At 38.5% G+C, this 21981-nt stretch overlaps 1 protein-coding gene across 2 annotated transcripts in view; it reads left to right on the top strand.

Moving 5' to 3' along the window:
* The first annotated feature begins 208 nt into the window (after positions 1-208).
* The window catches only part of edil3a (EGF like and discoidin domains 3a), a 125904-nt gene continuing 104131 nt past the window's right edge, over positions 209-21981 (top strand). The window contains exon 1 of one of the 2 annotated variants that reach the window (XM_087794417.1): positions 209-504. In XM_087794417.1, the coding sequence (XP_087650543.1) occupies positions 432-504 (73 nt within the window). In that variant the 5' untranslated portion in view covers positions 209-431. The remainder of the gene's footprint in view (positions 505-21981) is intronic. The other variant, XM_087794425.1, reaches the window with a different exon arrangement.

Below are 21981 nucleotides of genomic sequence, written 5' to 3'. Positions count from 1 at the left end.
ATATTTTGATATCGAAAACAATGATATATCACTATATTAGGGATTTTTAAGGTTGTAGTTCCGCGGTTGACGCGCGACTTGACTTTTATTTTGACGAAACCAACAGGAACCGCTCACCCTGTGAAGTCACCTAGCTTGACGCTGACGCTTCACCTCCCCGGGTCTCAAGCACTGCGGTAGGAGCGCAGAGGCGGCAGTCAGTGTCGCGCAGCACCGGCGGACTCGCTCTTCTCACGCGCGCGGAGGACTCTCTCCAACACGGACGAGGAGTTTATCCCACAAGGACTTGGACACCAACCGGCTCACATCTCGCGGCGCCTCCGAAAAAGAAAAGGGGGAACTTTTGCCTTTTTTTTTTTTTAAAAGATCCGAGATTTTCTTTTTTTTTTTTTGAGTCTTCATCACCTTGGAAGTCGGGACGAGGATTGAGGATGGGACCGTTGATGCTGCTGCTGCTTTCCCTGGCGCTGTGTTTGGGCACCGCTGTCCCGGAGCATGTGAGAGGTGAGTGTTGCAGGTGCTGCGTATTGACAGCGATGATGTTTATTCAATTTGACGCGTTTTCTTCTTTTTTTTTTTAACGAGTGGACTCCTGTCCAGGGTGTCCCCCCGCTCCCTCCGGGTCCTCGCACCGACTCGCTGCTAGATCAGGGGTGGGCAGTTCGTTTCCCACCCCCCCAGGGGGGCCACGTTATATACTGCATGGGGCCATCAAGTTAAAACTAAAGAAGGGACAACTATAAAATGTAGATTTATTCATTTTTATTATTATCTATAACTACATATATATGTAAAATATAATGCGAATGTGAAATGTAGTTACACCATGACATCATTAAATATTAATTTAACTTTAATTTTGAATACATTTAATTTAAAAATATGTAAAAGACTATGCTTCAAAGTGTCTCCCCGAAAGGGAGAGATAAAAGAAGAAAGAAAGTCCTTTAGTATTATGGGGAAACTTCATGTATTTCATAGTTTTTGTGACAAAAACGACAAACAAAAATATTGAATTGACATCATTAAAATAAATCTTAAGTCGTTTTCAACATGTAATATTTCATTTTTAAATGGATTTTAATTGAAAAATATGAAACAAAAACGCGATTTTTTTAAATATTCTCCCAAAAAAAGATGGATAGGAGACAAAAAAAGTCCTTGAACATGATGGGGACATTTTTTAATATTTTTTTAGTAGTTTTATTGACAACAACAAACAAAAAAAATTCTAAATCCCAAGTCGTTGTATTATTTCATTTGAAAAACATTTAATGAAAAAACAGAAAAAAAAAAAAAGATATCCAAAAAAGATGGATAGAAGACAGAAAAAAGGGGGGAAAAATCCTTCAACATGATGGAAAAATTTGATATATATTTAATAGTTTTTGTGACAATAACAACAAACTAAAAACCTAATTACGTCATAAAAAAGAGAGAAGAGGGAAAAGGTCCTTAAATATGAAAATGTAACGTATTTAAACAAAATGTAGTGAGATCATAAAATAAATCTTAAGCCCAAGTCGTTGTATTATGTAATATTTCATCTTAAAATTTTCTTCTTAACATAATTCTTCTCAAAAAATGACAGAAAAAAAGTGCTTAAAGATCTTTAATGACCGCAATAATATTAATAATAAAATAGTTTACTATCAGAAACATTTACCATTTTGGAAGTCCTACTGTGATCTCATGAGGGCCACTTAAATACAGCCAGGTGGCCGCATGTGGCCCCCCGTCCGCACATTACCCCTGGAAGTGGTAGAACGGCTATTATTTCACAGTTAAAGTCCATTTATGAAGCGCTTGACTCGGATAAAAGTGAGCGACCAATCCACTCCGTCCTTAGGATTTCAACTCCCTGGCAGTTTTCTAGTCGAGCTCTTGACGTCTGTATCTTCCTCGGCAGTACCTGTGGGATTAGTGTAACATGGAGCAAGTGAAGTGGGTCATGCCCGTCCTCTTTGTCTACACTCTCTTAGCAACATCCACGCTTAAGGAGTCGCACATGTCAGACGCACACTGCGGTCTCCGACGCCGGACCCCACCGAGGGCTCCCCGAGTCCTGTCGCGGTGGGCTCGTCTGATAAGGGGGAAAAGCTGGGGATCCGTGGTGTCGCCTTCAAGGCTGCGCGAGTTAAAAATACACCCTTGAACTCAATTAATCATGTCCCAGGTAAATTCGCGAGATAGCTTTACCAGCCCATCTGGCTCTGAGCGGGAGGATGTAATGGGTTTTCACTGATGGTTCTAATGGTCCTCCAGCTGTTGCTCTGGGAAATACATCATTAGAGAATATGATTCCTTGAAGACTACAGTTGTTTTGTTTTTTTTTCTCCCCCCCCCGCCTCACCACTTCCCATTGTTGCCAACAAAACAAAAAACCCACCGGTGAAGACGTCCTACGTCCCTCTCGCGCTATTTATACCGAGACAAATTGATGAGTTGGAGCCGTTACCTTAAGGTAAGAAACAGAGCTGCATTGTTTCAAGTGAGCGTGCAATACATCACTTCCTCAGCTCGGGCTGCTGCTGGTGCCGACTCTCACACATTGTTAGGGATGCCGCCTGTCAGTGCCGAACAAAGCACATGACTGCAACTGTAGCTCCTCTCGCCGGTGCTTTTGTGCTCGCTTTTTTTTTTTTCTTGTCTTAATCGCAGACTCTTGATGCAATGGCTGTAAATACTAGAGCGTTAAAGTCATCGAGGGGGAAGGTGATCTGGAAGCCATTAAAACAGTGGATTTGTTTCAGGTTTCTGTTCTGAAATGAAAGATATTGGCGTTGATTCAATGACAAGTTCTCCTTTTTTAATCACTTTAGTATTCATGAGTGACAAAATGAGTTAACAAAACCTTTAGCAATGTTTGGAAATTTCGTCACAATTTAAAAACTTTAGAAAGAAGGTAATGTTTCCAGGACTAAAAAAAAGTTTCTCGGGTGGTGATCCTACTTGTTCCCGCCCCTGACTTCAACCATTTAATTTGATCATAAAATGCAAAGATTGAGGAATAGAACAGGGGGGCGATAATCCCCCCGAAAATATCACGATATATATATCACCTCATGTCGTTTTCAAAAGCCACTTATTAAAGAATGCATAAGGAAAACAATAGAAGGTGCAATTATTTTGATATTTAATTGAAATTAAACGAAAAACAAAGCAAGAAAGTAAGAAAAATCTCAACTAAACAAACGTAGAAAATACAAATAGTCTTCTCTAACAACAAAACTAGATCAGAATTATATTATCAAGAAGCGTTTTAAGAGAAAAACAAGAAAGCAAATGTGGAAGTTAGAAGTAAATCTCTCTCTAATATGCAGCCGTCTTTACCTTCAGATGTCTGGTCAGGATCCTTGAGTCGACCTGTTGAGAGTTGTTGGATACCAGGGAGATCTCAATACTGCCAAAACAGAATATTCATCCATTCATTTTATTTGCCGCGGGGGGGCTGGAGTCCATCGGTCTCTTTGGGCGTGAGACGGGGGACACCGGAGTACCCTGAGTCGGGGTTGGCAATAATTGAGATCGACTATAAATTCCACCTGATCAAATGTTATACATGATTATATTCTCAATGTACAATTTGTTGTTGGAAAGATGTGTTGTGTGTTCCTGTACTTTCTATGTATAAGTGTGGCTAAGCTTTGGAGTACATTCTAGCTCATTTTCCGTCATTTTTCATACAATTTTTGTAATGTTTCTCTGGTAATTTATGCCTAAGCAAATAAACGATGGGATATAAAAACAACTTAACCTTCTTCAGAATCAGATCTAAAGTGGCTTCCAATTTCTGCAGTTGTTGAACATTTCTTTTTACTCCGTCCTCATGTTTTATCTCAGGGTTCAATCACTCGCTGGTTTGAGATTGGATTTGAAAGAGTCCATTAAGCAGGATTCACCAACTATTTATTTTCAATTTAGAAACGGTGACACCGAGTAGATGCTTGAAGTCGAGCTAAGTAGAAAAAACAAACCTGTTGTCGCTATTGATGAAGAATATCCTCCGGTGCTGAACTGTGATCCGTGATAAGATTAGACTCGTTTTTATTGAAAGAAAATCTTCCGCTCGTTACGGGAAAAAGTGTCCCGTTCTATTGACGTTACCGGGGGAAAAGGGAGATGGCGAAAAGAATCAAGGGGTGATCCGTCTAAAAGCTCATTACGTTTAGTGGCCATGGAAGGTTGTAGTTGACGTACAGGTGACTTTTACTAACAATGACTTCCACGCTGCCCCCGCTGCTTTTAAATGTCACCGTCTTCAATCAGCGAAGAGGTCAAGCCGCTGTCAGATTAGCGGAGTCAAAGGAAGCCCCGGGATAACAAACCCCCAGCGCATCAGAAATGGGAAAGGCTGGGATTTATCTTTGACAATAGATACAACATCGGCTTCTGGCGTTCTTCTTGTTTTTTTTTTCCTTTACTGGATAGATTCCTTAATCCCGGCGATATATTCCGGGGAGATTATTTGTTGTCCCGGTGCTGGCAGGTTAATGGAAATTGTGCCATTCATCTGAGCTCGCGGCCCAGACGTCTGTTGTTCCGCAGGCCACATTTCAAGCTTGACTTATTGGGAGGCCACCGGAGGGACATTTATGGAGGTTTAGCAAGGACACGGGGAAGAAGAGGAGCCTTTCAGGACAGTGTGATGTGAAGTGATTCACCCTCAAATAAGTTGATGAAGACATAAAGGAGAATATTTTGCTCAAGTCGCCATGAAGGTTGTGGAAAAAAAAAATCTTTCGTTGAGCCTTCTCGCGATCTTAAATGTAGTATCCAACTAATCCAGAGAAGCGATAAACCGCACACATCAGCACATTTCTCTTATGATCCATTCCCTGATTACTATGTTGGCAGATAGTAAAGCTGTCTCCCCCCCCTGCAGCCGAAGTAACTCACAACCCATCATCTCCTCAGCTACCCCTGAGTCATACGAGTAACCTTCCAGTTTAATCAATGTGTTATCATCAATACAGTCCCAAATTCTGTTTATCTGTATAAATACAATAATAATTCCACATTTATCTATGTTTTAACTGACTAATTCCTCTTAAAGTGTGGAAAAAATCGAATAAATTGGTCAACTATGATCCAAGAGACTCACTGTACAGCACATGGTGCCTTAACCGTCTGGAAATTGAGACACAGAGAGTCATGCTGGTTCTAAGTCATCCCACTGAGTCACGATTGATGACTCACAATTGGAGCTCCTCGCAGAGACTCGTATGTGGGAGGCGACCGCAAGTCGTTGTTGATATTTAGTTGGGAATATACTGTGTCGCCAGTTGGAATTCATTAAAAAAGTAAATGATGCATCTAAATGTTGTGTAATGTGGGTGGCGACGGCAGAGAGGTTATCTAACGTCAGTGGTGATCTATGAGCTTCCGTGGCTGAGCTCTCAACTAGGACTGGCAGATAGAAACGTAAACATAACTTTCCGCTAGAAAATAGTTAACGTTCAGAAAACTTTAGATAATAAAGGAGTATTTTCCCCGAACCACCGGGTGGAACCCAGTACAGGTCAGTAAAGTATTTGTTCCAGTAAGAAAAGGCAATTTATCTTATTTCTGATTCATTATTATTATCGTCAGAAAGTTGTTTTTTATCTTTGAAAAAAGACTGGATACATCTGTTTGCACAAAACTCACTTTTAATAAAGATATTTACCCACTCCCAATGAAATGAGCATCTTTTTCCTTAAACTCTCATTTAACATAACCACACCCACTCTGCTGTGATTGGTCAAATATTGGGGTTCGTCACCACGGGCCATTAATCCCTGAGGTCAAGGGACTCATTGTATTAACAAAGCGTTGTTACAACTGGCCGGATATAGATTTGAAGACCATTATTACATCTTAATGGACTCCACTCTTGTAACCTCTCATTCGCCAAGATTTCCCATTAGTTGCCCTTTAAATGTCTTCAATTTCTTGGAATATTCTTTGAAATATAATTGTGTTTTTAAGTTTGTCTTTTTTACAATAAGTACTTTTTGGGCGAACAGGCGCCTTAAAAAAGGAGATGTTACCAAGCTATTAAGTCAACGTCGTTCGCGGCCATTTAAATCCTCCCCTCTAACCACTATGCTGAGATAACTGACCTTAGTCATCATCCAAAAAGGCTGCCATTTTTTAGGTCAAAGTGCCTCTGACCCTTAGCATCGACTTTGCCATGGATTCATATGGTCTTAATGGAGTTGCCCTGAGGGTTCCCCTGGGCCTCATATATAAAACAGTGTCATCTCTATGCCATTTTTATTACCAACATGTACTTTTTTGTCATTAGAACTCAGTGGTGGAGCAGGAACAGCATCTTGTTTTAATCTCTCCAGAAACGTATTTCAAAGAAGTGTTGGCTATTCAGTTGAAAGAGCTAATATCTGGTGTGAAATCGGATCTTATTCACAGTGTGTGTTGAAGATTTTGCGGGTGCTGTGTGTGTTGATGGGAGTGAAGAGGGAGGAAGGAGTCCAGCTTCAGGGTGGATTTTCATAACATTCTTTCTGTAAGCCAAGCAAAATGTTTGTATTTTAACAGGTTTGGATCCAGAACACTGTGGATCCACCCTTTCCTTTGTTCGTGAGAAGCTTGTTGAGAGCCTCGGTCATGGTAACATCTTCGGGGAGTTGAAAGGTGGGCCGATGAACATGGTTGCGAGAGCCTGAAGATATTTGTCTCTCGGCTGAGGCTCGGTTTTAAATTGTCAGCGAGGTGTCAGAGCAGAATCCGCCATCTATTATCAGTGTCAGTCATGAGTGAGGGAGTCCGTCTTTACCCAGCGGATCAATAACACCGGGAAGAAGAAATCATTTTTGGTGAGGCGATGTAGCTGTAGCTGTTCCAAACACCACAATAGGGATTTCTCATGCGTTCATTCTTCAAAGAAATGTATATCTTTACAATGACAAATGTGTTTTGAGCTTGAGACACATTTGTAAATAAAGCAAGGACGCCTTGTCGTATTCAATGTACGTTAAGATGCAATTGAATGTCACTAAAATAAGCGATTAACTATGTAATCACTCAAGTCTGGGGGAGTAAACAAGCGGCGGAGATGTCTTTCATTAGGCGGCGGCTGCCTTTTGGGAGTTCCACTGGCTCGACAGCCAGTTAGGAATTTGAAGAATCTGAAAAAAATCTGACCATATGTAGAAAAACAAGCTTTCCACTCTGACAGAGACAGGTTGTTTGCCTATTAATGAACATATCTGTGGATACTGTAATTCAGAGAGAGACTCATGACAACATACATATTATAATATTATATTGTATATATAAGGGTCAACGTTCATACAGTTACATGGATAACAAATACAGTAAAAAATAATTTACTGGGTTTTTTTTTCATTTATTTTACACCGATACATAGGTGTATGTTTTGGTCACGACTTTCAAGCTTTAATAACATATTGTTACAAGATACATAAGTTATTGTTGTACAGGGTTTAGACTGTTTCGTAAATTAATAAAGTGTGAATAAGTAGTACTACTCTGCCTGGCTTATTACTATAGAACCTCGCAGAGTAATACCTCATTGACATGCAGAGTAATACTACTGAGCTTTGCAAAGTAATACTATGGAGCCTCGCAAAGTAATACTACATTGACGCGCAGAGTAATATTACTGAGCCTTGCAAAGTAATACTATAGAGCCTCGCAAAGTAATACTACATTGACTCGCAGAGTAATATTACTGAGCCTTGCGAAGTAATACTATAGAGCCTCACAAAGTAATACTACATTGATTTGCAGAGTAATACTACTGAGCCTTGCAGAGTAATTCTTTGGAGCCTTGTGAAGTAATACTACATTGATTCGCAGAGTAATACCTCTGAGCCTTGCAGAGTAATTCTTTGGAGACTCGTAATGCAATACTAGATTGACTCGCAGAGTAATACTACTGAGCCTTGCGGAGTTATACTATGGAGCCCTGCAAAGTAATACTACATTGACTCGCAGAGTAATTTTACTGAGCCTTGCGAAGTAATACTATAGAGCCTCGCAAAGTAATACTACATTGACTAGCAGAGTAATACTACTTAGCCTTGCAGAGTAATTCTTTGGAGCCAAATTCGAGCCTCGTGAAGTAATACTAGTTTGATTCGCAGAGTAATATTACTGAGTCTTGCAGAGTCATACTACGGTGCCTCAGCAAAGTAATATATACGGTAACTTGCGGAGTTAACCAACAGAGTCTTGCTGAGTAATACACCGTTGACAGATGGAGTAATACTTTGGTATGGAGCCTATGGAGCCTTGCACAGTAATACTAGTTTACCATGATTTTGACAGATTTTAGAACACCATGAACCACGTAGAATAGAATCGAGGTCCACAAGTAAAAGCAGAACTAATACATAAGGCTACATAAGGTGCATAAGGTGCACTTTTGATATTATTTTTAAAGAAAATAAAAGGAATTTTAGTGCACCTTATTCAAAATATAAAACAAATAAAGTTGACGTTTTGTGACACTGGCTATAAATTGGTAATTATTTGAAATGGGTCCTCAATAATGGTTTTTTTTTGTCTGATAACTACTGGAAGAGCCTTACTGTAATGGATTTATGAGGTGTTTGGAGAATGTCAAATAGAGAAAATAACTTCAAAAACCAACAAGGACACTCACTTGAAAACAAGGACAAATCTCTACACGGTTCTGTCCTGAAGCCGCAGCACTCACCCCCACTCAGCGTTCTGCCCAAGAGTAAATATTATTTCCAACACCGTTCCCCAAGTTTGTGACAAGAGAAGTTTGCCGATGTGTTATTGTATTGTAAATCTGCAGCTCAGTGATTTGATTTTCCCTGTAAGTTCCTGTATTGTGTCGCTGTCTGCTTTTTGGGTACAGTTGTGTGGGATGGTGTTCTCGCTTCTTGAGAAAATAACCCAGAAATGTCATTGACTGCCTTTTTCTCTAACAATTGTGATGCACATCCAGACTTCAACCAGAATCCCAAAAGAGAGAAAAAACAGTTCCAAACTCTCCTCAATGACGAATGGTTTATTGCACGAATGATTTTGTTGACCCTGGTTTGGTCGGAATTAATCCATTAAAGCCGTTCTAACTTATTCATGGTGCACCACTCCATATGCCAGCCCGATTATTTCAGCGAAGGACATTCCAAGTATGTTATCCACTCGCTCAAGAGTAAACAGAACAACTTTCTAAATATCTCAGAGTGCAGATGTTGAAGATTCCCCCGCGGGGAGTTTTCTGCTGAAGGGTAGCAGGAGGAATGGATGAACGGCGTGAATAAAAATGTCCCTTAAATGTGAAGAGTATTGTATATTAACCACTCACCTTCAATTTTTTAAAGGTCTACTGGGCAGCATTTGTATGAGGCTCTTTGTAAACACAACATGCAGTTGTTGCCTTCTGTTCCCCTGGCTCGCCGAGCGTGAGAGAAAGTCCAAATGTGATTAACCGTGAATAGAGGGAGATGGAAGAGCCAGTACGGCAGTTTTCTTCGAGCTGAATTAAACATCCACGAACGCGCTCCGATGTCCGTGAAAAAAAACTGATTGTTGGAAAATATTCCAAGAATTGTCCTTCTTTGCTCTGGTGTTTTTGTATTTCTTAACCCTTGTGTTGTCTCTGGGTCAAGGTGACCCGGGGGACCGAAAACAAATGTGTTTGTTGAATCTCTTTGTGTGGACTCTGGGTCAAGGTGAACCACCGCCTTCGGGTCACCTTGACCCTGAGAGGACACAAGGATTAAAGCGTAAATCGCAGACATCAATTTTCTAATATTGGAGAATATTATTATATTAATATTAATAATTATAATTATATTTCTGTCATTTTTGTGCCGCTGTCCATAACCAACACATATTATTATTATGGTTTAAATGAGCAGTAGCAGATTTGTGAAACTTTGAACTTGAATGAAAATTTGTGCAGAAATTAAAGATATTTAAATAAATGGACAGTTATGTTTTCACTGATACACAGATTTTTGGAATTTATTATTAATAGTATTAAGGTACATATGTCTTGGAGAGATAAACAGAAATAAAGTAAGAAAAACCTAGTAAACCTACCTAAAATCTACTGCAAAGAACTCCTAAAAATTTCTAGACCAGGGTCACAAAGCGCTTAAACAATCAAAACAGTACTCAACAAAATATATACTTAAAAGGTAAAGACAACACCAAGAACAACGCAGGAGTTACAGTCAAATAAAGGAAAAGCCTGCACAAATAAAAATGTCTTAAGATGTTTCTTGAAGGAGTCAGTAGACTCCATCAAGCGCAAAGAGAGAGGAAGATCGTTCCAAAGTTTAGGAGCAACAGTCTGGAACGCTGAAAGTAAGAACCAGAATTTTAAAGCTGATCCTGAATGAAACTGGCAGCCAGTGAATAGATTTCAAGTTTGGAGAAATGTGAGTTCTTCTACTAGAGCAGGTCAGAATTCTCGCAGCAGAGTTTTGTATACTTCTTTCCAGAACCTACTTTCTGCTCCATAATCGAATGCTTCAAACCGTCATTTTAAAACTGTAGCGCCAACTTTCTTTATTTAGTAGGTGCTTCAAGAAGCTTTATCCGCCCATGACTTGTTTGTTCAGCATTTCTATTTATGTTCATATTAATTTCGCAAGAGTAAATAATATACCATAAGTCAACAGCTGAAGATACAACATCACCAATTTGGGGTTTTTATTAACCTCATGATTTTGAGGTTTATGACATTTATCGAGTCTTTAAGGTGCTCGTTGGTAATGATCGTCCATGTGTGAAAGTTAGCTCGTCTCTTCCCGGATCGATACCAATTAGCAGGAGTAGAAAACTCTATTTAGTACCCGAGGAGAAATGGAAGGATGGATAGTTGGCATCGCTTATATCTAACTTGGCCCCCGTCTTCCTCCCAAACTCTCAAGCTCATTTTAATGGATCAGCTCTTGGAGAAGTCATTGCTCAGCTTTTATTTAGGTGTCAATGGAAGAGAAAGGGGGCGAAGCATCTATACTGCGACTGTCTTTTAATGCTGAGTGTCCACATTATTCAGCATTTAAAAAGTTTAATAACTGTGGCCGTGCTCTTCTGCATCTGTGGATCAAGGTGTGCTCAACAGATCGGATTTCAAATAAAATACAACCAAAAAAAAAAAAAGGATGTTTAATTTCCAAATGGACTCTTGGAATGGAAAATATTAACTCTTACGAGCGGCATCAACACATGAAAAGCCAGGAGTTTATTTTTAACCGGGATGAACGGATCGTCTTTTTTTAAACACTTTGCACAACAGGGGAAACAAAAAAAGTGTTATTATTGTAACACATCAATGCCACTCCTGCTCGTGACTGGCCAAAGCTGTGGTTTGATCTCGCAAACGCGTTATCAATTAGGCGGCGCGTGCCTGCTGCGTGCTGGACTTGAAGCGCTCAAAAATAGTCCGGGTGAGCACGAGCGAGCATCAAGAGTATTGTTGTCGAGAGAAGTGTGTCGTTTTTCTTTTTTTTTTGGCTCGCGCCTCTTTAATATTCTAAATACTGTAATCTTCTTAGACTGTCAGCAATTTTGGTAAAAACCACTGTTTACAGGCGTCTCCTGGTCAGCACCTGCTCCACTAAAGCGGGATAATCATTCTGCACTACTTTCCGCTGACCTGCCCAGGAATACACCGACTTGCTGCCTGCGTATAAATATTTAAATTGTACGTGCTTAGTATCTGAAGAGAAGTAGTAGATTACAACTTTTTACCGTTTCATAACTCTTGCGTCATCTCCCGATCGAAAGTAGGTTTATTTTATAAGCAGAATAATAGTGAACCCACTCGTGCTTCAGCTTCTTCTCACACCTGCTATTCTTGGTTTGATCTGACGCTCTAATGCTGTTAAGTCGCGGTGATGTTATGTAATGTAATGAATAACGTTTTGCTCGCCGTTTCTCCGCTATTGTTATGTTGTCATGTGTTTTTCGTATACTTCCTTATGGCAGGTCTAACTTATATCCTTTGTAGTTACTTTTAGATCCCTGCTGTTACAACCCCCCCCTCCTGTCAATCACCTCCATTATTCCACCCTGTCACTCTCTTCTTCATCTCACTCTCTCAACCTTTTTATACTTTAGATGTTCAAAAAGGTTTTTTTCTAGGGCTGAACAAAGATTTTGCGATTGCGATCCAGTGTCCAATCTTTTTTATCGACACAACATTTACACAAATAACACAAAAGCAACTCCTTCTCTATCTTCCAGGCTTGTATTTTATGATGGTATTATTTGAATTCATTGATGGCGAAATTGATTTGAATAAGATATTTTAACTTTTGGACACAACAAAAAAAACAACTTAAATACTACAACCCTCCTTGTATGGACAATATAATACATATAAAAACAATGACTCATCATTAAAATATATGAACTTATTGTTTGGCAAAAAGAAAATAAAAATTCATTAAACAGTCGGCAACAACCATACTCTCACACACTCTTTAAGACATATTGTAGAGAGTCAGGCTGTATACCAACTATTTCTCTAAAGTTTATTTTGCTGACATGCTGAGGAAGACACACGTCATGTGACCCAGTTTATTTAGTATCGCCCAGATATGAGGCGCAGCTCTCGGATGCCTCGCCCTGTATTTCTGCTTGATTGCCGAATACTCCAAATTCAGCGATTCAGAATAAAATGTAAAAAATGGTCTATGTCCGCTTTTGTGTCTGCGATTTTCAATTTGCATTTCCACTTAATCATGATGTAGATTTAAATAGAAACAATGGGTCAGCCTGAAATTTTTCCTTTGTATTCATACATGATGAACAGGTGAAGCATCTTCTGATTTTCACACTCATGTTTTTACTATAATTATTGCTTTTACTATTATTATTATTACCGAAAGCACCAACTATCAAAATGGGAAAGAGATTATAGACATTAAGCTTCAGTTGTCTACAGTTTTTGTGTACAGTTCTTCCGTGCAACTACTTCCATTCTGATGTTGCTTATGTTGTATCTGTTTTTGTGTTGCTGTAACTCCCAGTCCTCACAAACTAACTGCTCCATTTTTATTTAATGGAATGCCAATTAAAATCCCCACATTTTTTTGACGTTCATCATCCATCGCTCATTCCTTCAAATACAACGATATACTCAGACCAAAAGGTCATAGCTTTCTTTTTTGTTAATTATTACTTTCAAGTTGTGTTGATTCCAGCGCGGTCAAGTTAAAGAAAGCTTGTGATTGAAAAAGAAATAATTTGATTCCATATACTGTAATAACCATAGTAAGTAAGTAAGTAAGTAATGAGTATTTGTAGAGTGCTTTTCTAGACCAGGGTCACAAACGCTTAAACAATCAAAACAATACCCAATAAAATATATGCTTAAAAGGTTAAGATAACACCGAGAACAACAGAGGGGTCTCAGAGAATCAAGGAAAAGCACAAATAAAAATGTCTTAAGATGTTTCTTGAGTAGCAATAGATCATCAAACACAGAGGGAGAGGAAGATCGTTCCAAAGCTTAGGAGCAACAGCCTAGAAGGATTTCTCTCCTCTGGTCCTGAAGCGTGTTCAGGAACCATCAGTAGATTCTGATACACAGACCTCAGAGCCCGAGCTGGGGTGTAAGGCTGGATCAGATCACTGATGTAAGGAGGAGCCTGACCATGAATAGATCTGAAAGTAAGAACCAGAATTTTATGAACTGCAGGCCCCCTGCACAGAGAAGGACCATGATACTTTATGTTAAAACATATCACAACTCCCTGATGGGAGGAATTTCCTCTTTGTTTTTGTCACAGGGTTAACTTGTCGATGCATCTTTCATAAATCAGTAGATGCTTTAGAAACATAGAAATGCCCAGCATCAATACAATCCCTCCATCTGGATTCAAGAAGGTCCTTTATTGTTTTTTTAAAATTCCGTTTCTGTGCATCGGCGTCCCCCGTGCAAACACAGTGGAGGAGCACGAACGCCATCCCGTCCGCCTCCCTTGCTTTATGCGTGAATTTGGAATCAGACTGTGTGTGTTTAGCTGGAATAATCCCCGCTTTTCATTGGCAACTATCACAACAAGCCCGAGATCTAACGAGGTAAACATTTAACAAACAGGGTCACTGGGATGTCTTCATGTGCCGATGAATATGTATCAAGCGAATAAATTCATGACACATTTTTCAAGTGCTAATGTACTTTTCCCCCCACTTTTTCTTTTTTTCTTTTTCCATCTGTTCATGTTAATCTGCTCTGAAGGAAAGACCCGAGCTCAGTGATGATCGAGATGATCTTGTTCGAGTGTTTTTGAGCATTGAAAGATCTTGTCGTGAAGTGTGTGTGTGTGTTCGAGAGTGTGAGGGGGGGTTGAAAGGTACAAATACATGTCCAAGTTTGTTGCGAGACAGCAACGCTCGTCTGGCTCACCAGCAAACTAGGGCAACTGTAATGAGCTTGCACGGAGTCGATGGGGATGGGGGCCGAGAAAAAAAAAAAGAAGAAGATAAATGCACATGCTACGCAGTCTGAACTCAAACATAAGCTACAACTTTGTTATTCGGGGGGGGGAAAATAAGCTGCCACACACTCGACATGGAAGTTTTATGACACGTTTATCTTGTCTGATTATGGATTTGTTTTACAGAGAAGCCCAAAAAAAAGGAAGTATTTTTGTGATATTTGCGACTGTCGGGATTGCTACGGTATTCTAACGCTTTCGCTCGAGGGAAAGAGACATTGCTAATAGGCATAACCTTGACGGAAGGAGACGGGTGTGACGGGAGGAGGATGCACAAAATAGGTTATAGGAGGAGGAGGAGGCTGATTTGTTGTGGTGGCCCCTGTTGGGAATACGAAAAAAATAAGAGTGTAAATGAGCCGGATATGTCTCAAACATCTACTAAAGCGCTGTTTTCTTTTAGTTAGATTAGTCACATAAATTGATATTATTACAAGTGATGTGTCACTTTTTATCCATGATGGTAACCAAAGTCTGAGTTACCATTGAGAGCAAGAAGCGCCACGAAAACGAAAGCGCTAAGCCGTAGCACACTTGGGCCGCAGTTTCTCCAGTAATCACTTGATCCCGCAAGAATTGCAACATCCCGCTCCATTTATATCGAGGACAACAAGTCTGACTCGTCCATTCCAATGTCTTCGTTGTCTTGTTCACTTTTAAAAGAAAGTATTGTTTGTTTCAGCTCAAAAATGGTAACCGTCTAAAGTTTTGCACTTTAAAAAATATCACTGCTTCCACTCCACTCTGGATCGACAAGGGCGAAAGCGGTCGGCGACAAAAAATAGTGTATTTCCTGCACAGCTCGTCTTCTAGAAACACTCTCATTGATTGGCACGGTGCGGCGCTTCAGGTAAAGCGCGATGTGCTTCCACTTTCAGCGGCGAAAACAGGTCTAGAGATTGATTTTCTAGCAGCTATATTGGATGAAAAAGTAAACTTCATGACCGTATCAACCTACAGCGTATCAGTATGTTTTTTACCTATTATTTGACTACATTTTGGGCGGAATTCTCGGTTGAAAAAACAACATGCATCTGAGCCAGAAACCTACAGACCTCGACAGAAATATAAATCATGTTATACTGGAGGAAGCGCTAAGTCCCATCTGTGGTTAGGATTGTAGGTGTTGCGGTCAGCGCGAGGAAGATTGTACTATTGACTTCTGAACCTCAAGTGCTTTTGTGGTTGGATCTTCGAATGGGAAGTGAAAATATAATTAAAAAACTGAGACATTTAATCTTGACTATAATTATATGCTGAATAAAAAACCATATCATGCGATCAATATGTATAGTTTCCATTGATTTATGTTTCATTTCACCTCAGAAAAATCACGGCGTAAGGGTGAAGGATCATCTAAGCCCTGGTCTGGAGTGTATTATGGCTGCTTTTGGCCCATGATGAGCAGAAGTATCGATCCTACCCCGAGACCGAACCCCTCCGTGCACCTCTGTGTTAACCAAGACAAGACTCCCAGTAATGAGGGAGACGGAGGGCAGAATTGGGGTCTTGGTTGTTTCTTGAGTGAAGACCTTTAGAACAAAGAAACTAAATAAGTCGAGACGATTTTAGATTTGTTTGTTCTTTCTTTTTCAACGCCCGCTTCTCTTTTACTCTTGTGGATTCTTGCTCTTTTCAACATCTTCTTCTTACGGTGACAGAGATTTACTACTATTTAAAGATTACCTTTCCACTTCTGAAATTGAGTGTTCATTTAAATAAATGCGTAGGAGGATGGAATGAATTGGCGATTTCCTGATGAAAAAAAGTTTCCACACTATGTATTTTATGCACCATCAGCGTTTCTGATTTCTGACAGTGTGTTAGTGGTACTTTTCAGCCTCTTTTGTGTTTGAGCTCATCTTAGTTGAGATTCAGTAGAAAAGTCCAAATTGGATTTACTTTTTTTTTATAGATTATAGACATTTCCATGACTCATATCAGCATAAAACAATATTTAATAGTGTATGATTTATTCATTTTAATGAATAATGAATCATTTTCTCCCCATATAAACTTTTCTTTTGTCAATTTTAAGGATTTGGACGAGTCAAGAAAAAGATGATTATCTTCAGGCAGTATGTTTTAGTTTTAAATGGGTCATGTACATTTGTATAAACAAGAAGGAGCTGTCTCACCTGCAAGTTAATACAAAACTCTGTAGCGATAATTCTGACCCGCTCTAGTAGAAGAACTCACATTTCTCCGATCCTTAAAACTCTGCATTGGCTGCCAGTTTCTTTCAGGATCAATTTTTAAAATTCTGGTTCTTACTTTCAGATCTATTCATGGTCAGACTCCTCCTTACATCAGTGATCTGATCCAGCCTTACACCCCAGCTCGGGCTCTGAGGTCTGTGGATCAGAATCTACTTATGGTTCCTGAACACGCTTCAGGACCAGAGGAGAGAAATCCTTTCAGACTGTTGCTCCTAAGCTTTGGAACGATCTTTCCCAGTCTTAAGAAGCATCTTGAGTCTTTTCTATTTGTGCAGGCTTTTACTTTCTGGGACTCCTGTGTTTGTCTTATGTGTCTTGACCTTTTAAAGTATATATTTTAACTGTGTATTGTTTTTGATTGTTTAAGCGCTTCGTGATCCTGGTCTAGAAAGGTACTTTAGAAATAACACATTACTTACTTATTTACATACTTACTGTAAGATTAGCTTTAAAAGCGGCTGCTGGCTGTTTTGTATCCTCTCGTGCTCAGTCATTTCTGAGATCACGCAGGATTCGTTGTTAAGCTACGGAGGAGGATGTTTAACTAGTACACCAAAATATTAATAATAATTATAAATGAATGATTTATTTTTTATGATTTCAAACACACTTATTTGAAAGATAAACCAAATGAGTATAACTATGAACTATAATAATAATTGCCGTGCTGTTGAATATCGATACAGTATCATGAATAAATAATGTTTTGTTAAAAGAGGAAACTCATGTTAAGGCGTCAATCATGTGTCAATATTATGAAGTTCATGGAACGGTTTATTGACTGGGTGTGAAAGTGAGAAAGGTTGCATGTAATGAAAAAAGTAACTAATGTTTGACACAGACGATCCCTTTTTAACTCTGGTATAAATAATGCATCACACCATCTCTCTCTCCTCTTCTACTATATGACTTCATCTGGACTTGCTAAGTATCTCTCATCTTAGTGAATGTTTACCATTTTTTTTTTCCAGCCCTCTTTAAACATCCCTTCCCTTGTTTTCCCCTCCCTCAGGCCGGAGCTGGCATATTCCCTCCAGCTATTACATCCAATTAGGACGAGCCGAGGCCACTTCCCATTCCACCATAACAATGTGCAATACAGTTGAATGAGTCAGGCTTTTCTGCAGCTACTCTTTGACGTGAGCAAATTACACTTCAAATCCGCACATGGCATGAAAAAAAAAAAAACTCGACTATGCATTTTTTTTTTCAAGCCATCATTTGTGGAGCAGCAGTGAAATCATGTCACACTTTATTTGCTCCCTGTTAATCTCTTTGTTTTAACACGTATAAATGTTTACTGTCGACAATCCCGTCCAATTAATTGCATTATGCTGATCTCTGAATCCCCAGCATGTGGCTCATCATCTATTTAGGTCAGTAATGTTGGAGCGTCGTCGGCAGAATATCTGCGTGAGCCCTGAACAACTGGGTTACTTTCACAGGTCCTTTCGCTTGAATATAAAGCAGGAGTTTTGCGAAAGACGTGTTTAATTCGACCTAGTTCACTGAACGTCCTGTATTTCTTAAATCTTCAATCAGCTTCAAGGACACTTCAGATATGATGCTCCGGGGAATTAGCTTTCAGCCGCGTCTGCACTTCTTTTTTTTTTTTCTTCTTTTTAGTTCAGAATCAGAAGTGTAGACTTCCTGCACCTTCCTACGCCAGATCGTAGATGAATGTTGTAGAGGTGTCGTGAGCCAAGTATGGAAGTGTGAATCAACTCACTCAACAACAGATGGCAAGCCTGTTTCTGGAATCAACGTTTTATGATGACAAGAGTAATGAGTTGTTGTTGTTTTTTTTTTAAACTAGTGTAACCAGCTGTTTGTTTGTTTTTTTCCACACAGTGTTTGCTTTTGAAGAAGTTAAACCACATAACTATGCCTTAATGTTTGTCGTATCTAATAATCTATTCATTTTACGTAAACTTATTGAAACAATGATATCTATTTCACATATTTCCTGCATTCTGGAACAGGCATCTCAAACTTGCAGATTATGGTAAAATTGCTGCGGCAATGACGATATTTCGCCGTCTTTTTGTTGTATTATGAGTGACAGCTGGTTAGGTTAACAATATCATCACATCAAATGTTTTTTTTTACATACTATATATAGTAAAGATTGATCAGATTTAAAAGAAAATACTTAAAATAAGATTTGTCCACAGTGGCACTACACAGAAGTGAAACATCAAGCAATGAAACTGATAAATATTTCATAAAAACCTTAAGCAATATGATCAAAATCATATTTGAATGAAGGAAAACTAAAAAACCTTAAAAAGACCTTCCCAGCGTGCAGCCCTGTCTAGACAAGAATTGAGCCCTAGTGGTTACAAACATAGTAAGTTTATCACAAAAAAATATTGTTCAGTAAGTCTGATATAATAAAATAAAACTATTAAATTAAATCGAATGTTGTATAGCTTCTGGGAAGTTGATAAACAAACATAAATAAGCTAAAATAAAATAAGTAAACATAGGGTGTGGGCAAATATCAATAATTTTTCTCATCAGTTTTCTGATGTTTTTCCTCAGATTATTTTTTTTTTACTATTGATTAAAGTGTTTATCAATTAAAACGTTTAATTATTTTAATCACGAATTTGTTCATTTTTGTACTGCAATTTAAATTCACAACGCTGGATGGCAGCAGTCATTACGTCCTCCGCAGCTAGAGAAACAATGAAATCCTGCGAGAGCCCGGCAATGACTGAGGACTAGAGGATACAGTCGATTTCAGCAGCTCTTAAAGCTGATGTTCGGACATATTTTGGTTTCAAAACCAATGAAAGCAGTAACGACTTGGTCAAAAGTCACGTGGTCTATGACACCAGAGTCAAGAACTCGGAAAATACTATAAAATGTTACTTATATATTGTATTGTTGTCCCTGTATCCTGATGCGTATGGTATTGCCAGACAATTGCCAATAACTTCTAAATAAATAACAGTAAGACAAAGTAAGATATAAAATAATAATAATACATAAAGCTATTCTTACAATTCAAATACTTAACAAGTGAACTTGAGAAGTATATCAAAAAAACAAACACGTTGTCTAGGTTTAAGTTAAACCGATGTATACATGGTAGGGAAAAATTAATTTTAATGAATCTTTTCAGTCGGTTGCATCTGCCATGTTGCTCTTGAGACTGTTGTATCTGACATTTATGATCAATGCTGGCCATGCACCAGTGGAAACATATATTTGCGGACACGTCGTAATACGCCATAGAACAGACAAAAAAAAAAACGAAATCAATTCTGCTTCAAAAAGCGTCTGAACCAGCCTCTGGGATGTTTATTGACCATTTAACTAAAGCCCTCTTTTTTTCTTCACACAAGCTGGAAGATGTTTCTACTTGGATGTTTGGAATAGCAATTCCTCTGATTGATCGTTCCCGCTGCTCGTGATGAGTCTCCGAACACATCCTGCGACATTTATGATGCATTTTTATGTTAATGAAACGCACTCGTGACAACAACATCGCTTATTTTACCGTGAGCGTGTTAATCATCGTGTTTAATGGTTGTTTAATCTCGTTAGAATCCAACTAGAGCTCGAGTCTCCTGTAAACTTTACAAGCTTGTGAAGAAAAGTTCATTCTTTGTCCTAAATTTAACAGCCTGGGAATAACGTTGTCCAAATAAATTACATCAAAAATCACTTGAACTGCATTGAAGTAAATGGTCCAGGAACAGAAACCAAAAATGTTTTTTAACGCCTCAGATGATTTAGATTAAGAATGGATGTTGAAAATACTTTATAGAGTACTTCATTGATACCAGTACATGTTAATACCGGGTACTGAACAATACTTTTTTTGTATACCTTTATTTTAAGAATATAACATTACACATAGTACAACACTTGTGACACATTTTTCAGCACCACTTGCTAAAGAATAACAAATTAATCTGATGTTAACTGCCTCAGTTTTTCTTCTGAAAGTTTTTTATCACGCTTGGGCATGAAAAATTGTCACCGAAAGATGAAGTAGATAATAGACAATCGATACTACCCAAGAATTTTGATTGGTGCCAAAAAGGTTTGCTGCTAAGCCCTAGTTGCGGTATCAAATTTGTCGACCAGATTCATAATTATTTTCATTGCAATAGCCAGTAAAGGAATCAAACAACTAATAGTTTTGTTTCGCCACAATTGTGCAAATTTTAAACATTATCTTCAACAATTAAATGTTACATTTACATTGTCCAAAGGGATAGTAAAAAGTGACAAAAATCAATGAAATTTGATGAAATTAAATTGAGCTTATTTTTGCATCAAAACAATTACATATGCTTAAGATGATTTTGGTATACTTTGGGTTTTATTCGATACAGCTGCCAAACTGGTATTTTTCAAACAATGCCAATACTTGAACGTAAATGTCTAAAACACATTAAAATGTTGTTATAATTACATAACTTTGACAATTAACAATTATATATGTTTATATATATATATAAAAAATATTGTGATTCTCTCCAAAATAATAAATATTCAGAATTAAAATTTGCATATAAATAAAATAAAAAAAGTTGTATATCTAATTGGACCGTCTGAAGTTTACTATACTCTTATTAGAAAAGCACTAAAAGAGTGCAGACAGCTACCAAGCAGCTCACATTAGGATTTTTTTTCACAAAGTCAATCTCCTGCATATACACCTTTTTCTTGATATTCTATTTATGTAATAATGTATTTGGTCCCTAGACAGCATTCAATAGTTGACCTTGTAACAACTCTAAACCTCACATGGAAATCGTTTAAGTGAGTCAAGTTATGTATTGTAATCCTTCAAAAGATGCATGATTCCAGATGGTAATCTTATCACCAATAATTTCTAATGTTACCTATAGTTTTATTGGAATAGCTGTAATACTTTTCCTGTTATTTCGGCAACAGATATGCAGACACATAAACGCTGGAAAGAACATTTATATTTCCACAGTGTAATAATTCACTCGCGGATCTAACACTGAGCTGCCAAAATAAATACATTACCGGAGATTTATTTGTTTTAAAGTGCACAACATTTCTGCACCGTTTCGTCTCTAACATTCTCATTAATCCGACCATCAACGGGCAGCTATTGTGACTTTTGTATCTTCATACGTGTGAGTCATTTGAACGTTGCCTTCCTCCCACACAAGAAGGATTTAATGAAGCACGCGTACAGTTTCCAGTGCAGGTGGGAGGTGTGAGCATCTGTTATCGAGCCCCGTGTTCGACTGCATAGTCCAGATTAATTTGCAGTTAATCCACTTTCTATGGCTGCGCAAAAAAAA

This window comes from Callionymus lyra, chromosome 1, assembly GCF_982586985.1.
Source record: "Callionymus lyra chromosome 1, fCalLyr1.hap1.1, whole genome shotgun sequence".
NCBI classification, from domain to species: Eukaryota; Metazoa; Chordata; class Actinopteri; order Syngnathiformes; family Callionymidae; genus Callionymus; species Callionymus lyra.
Note: the sequence above shows the minus strand (reverse complement) of the source record. Positions and strands in the feature narration are given on the sequence as shown.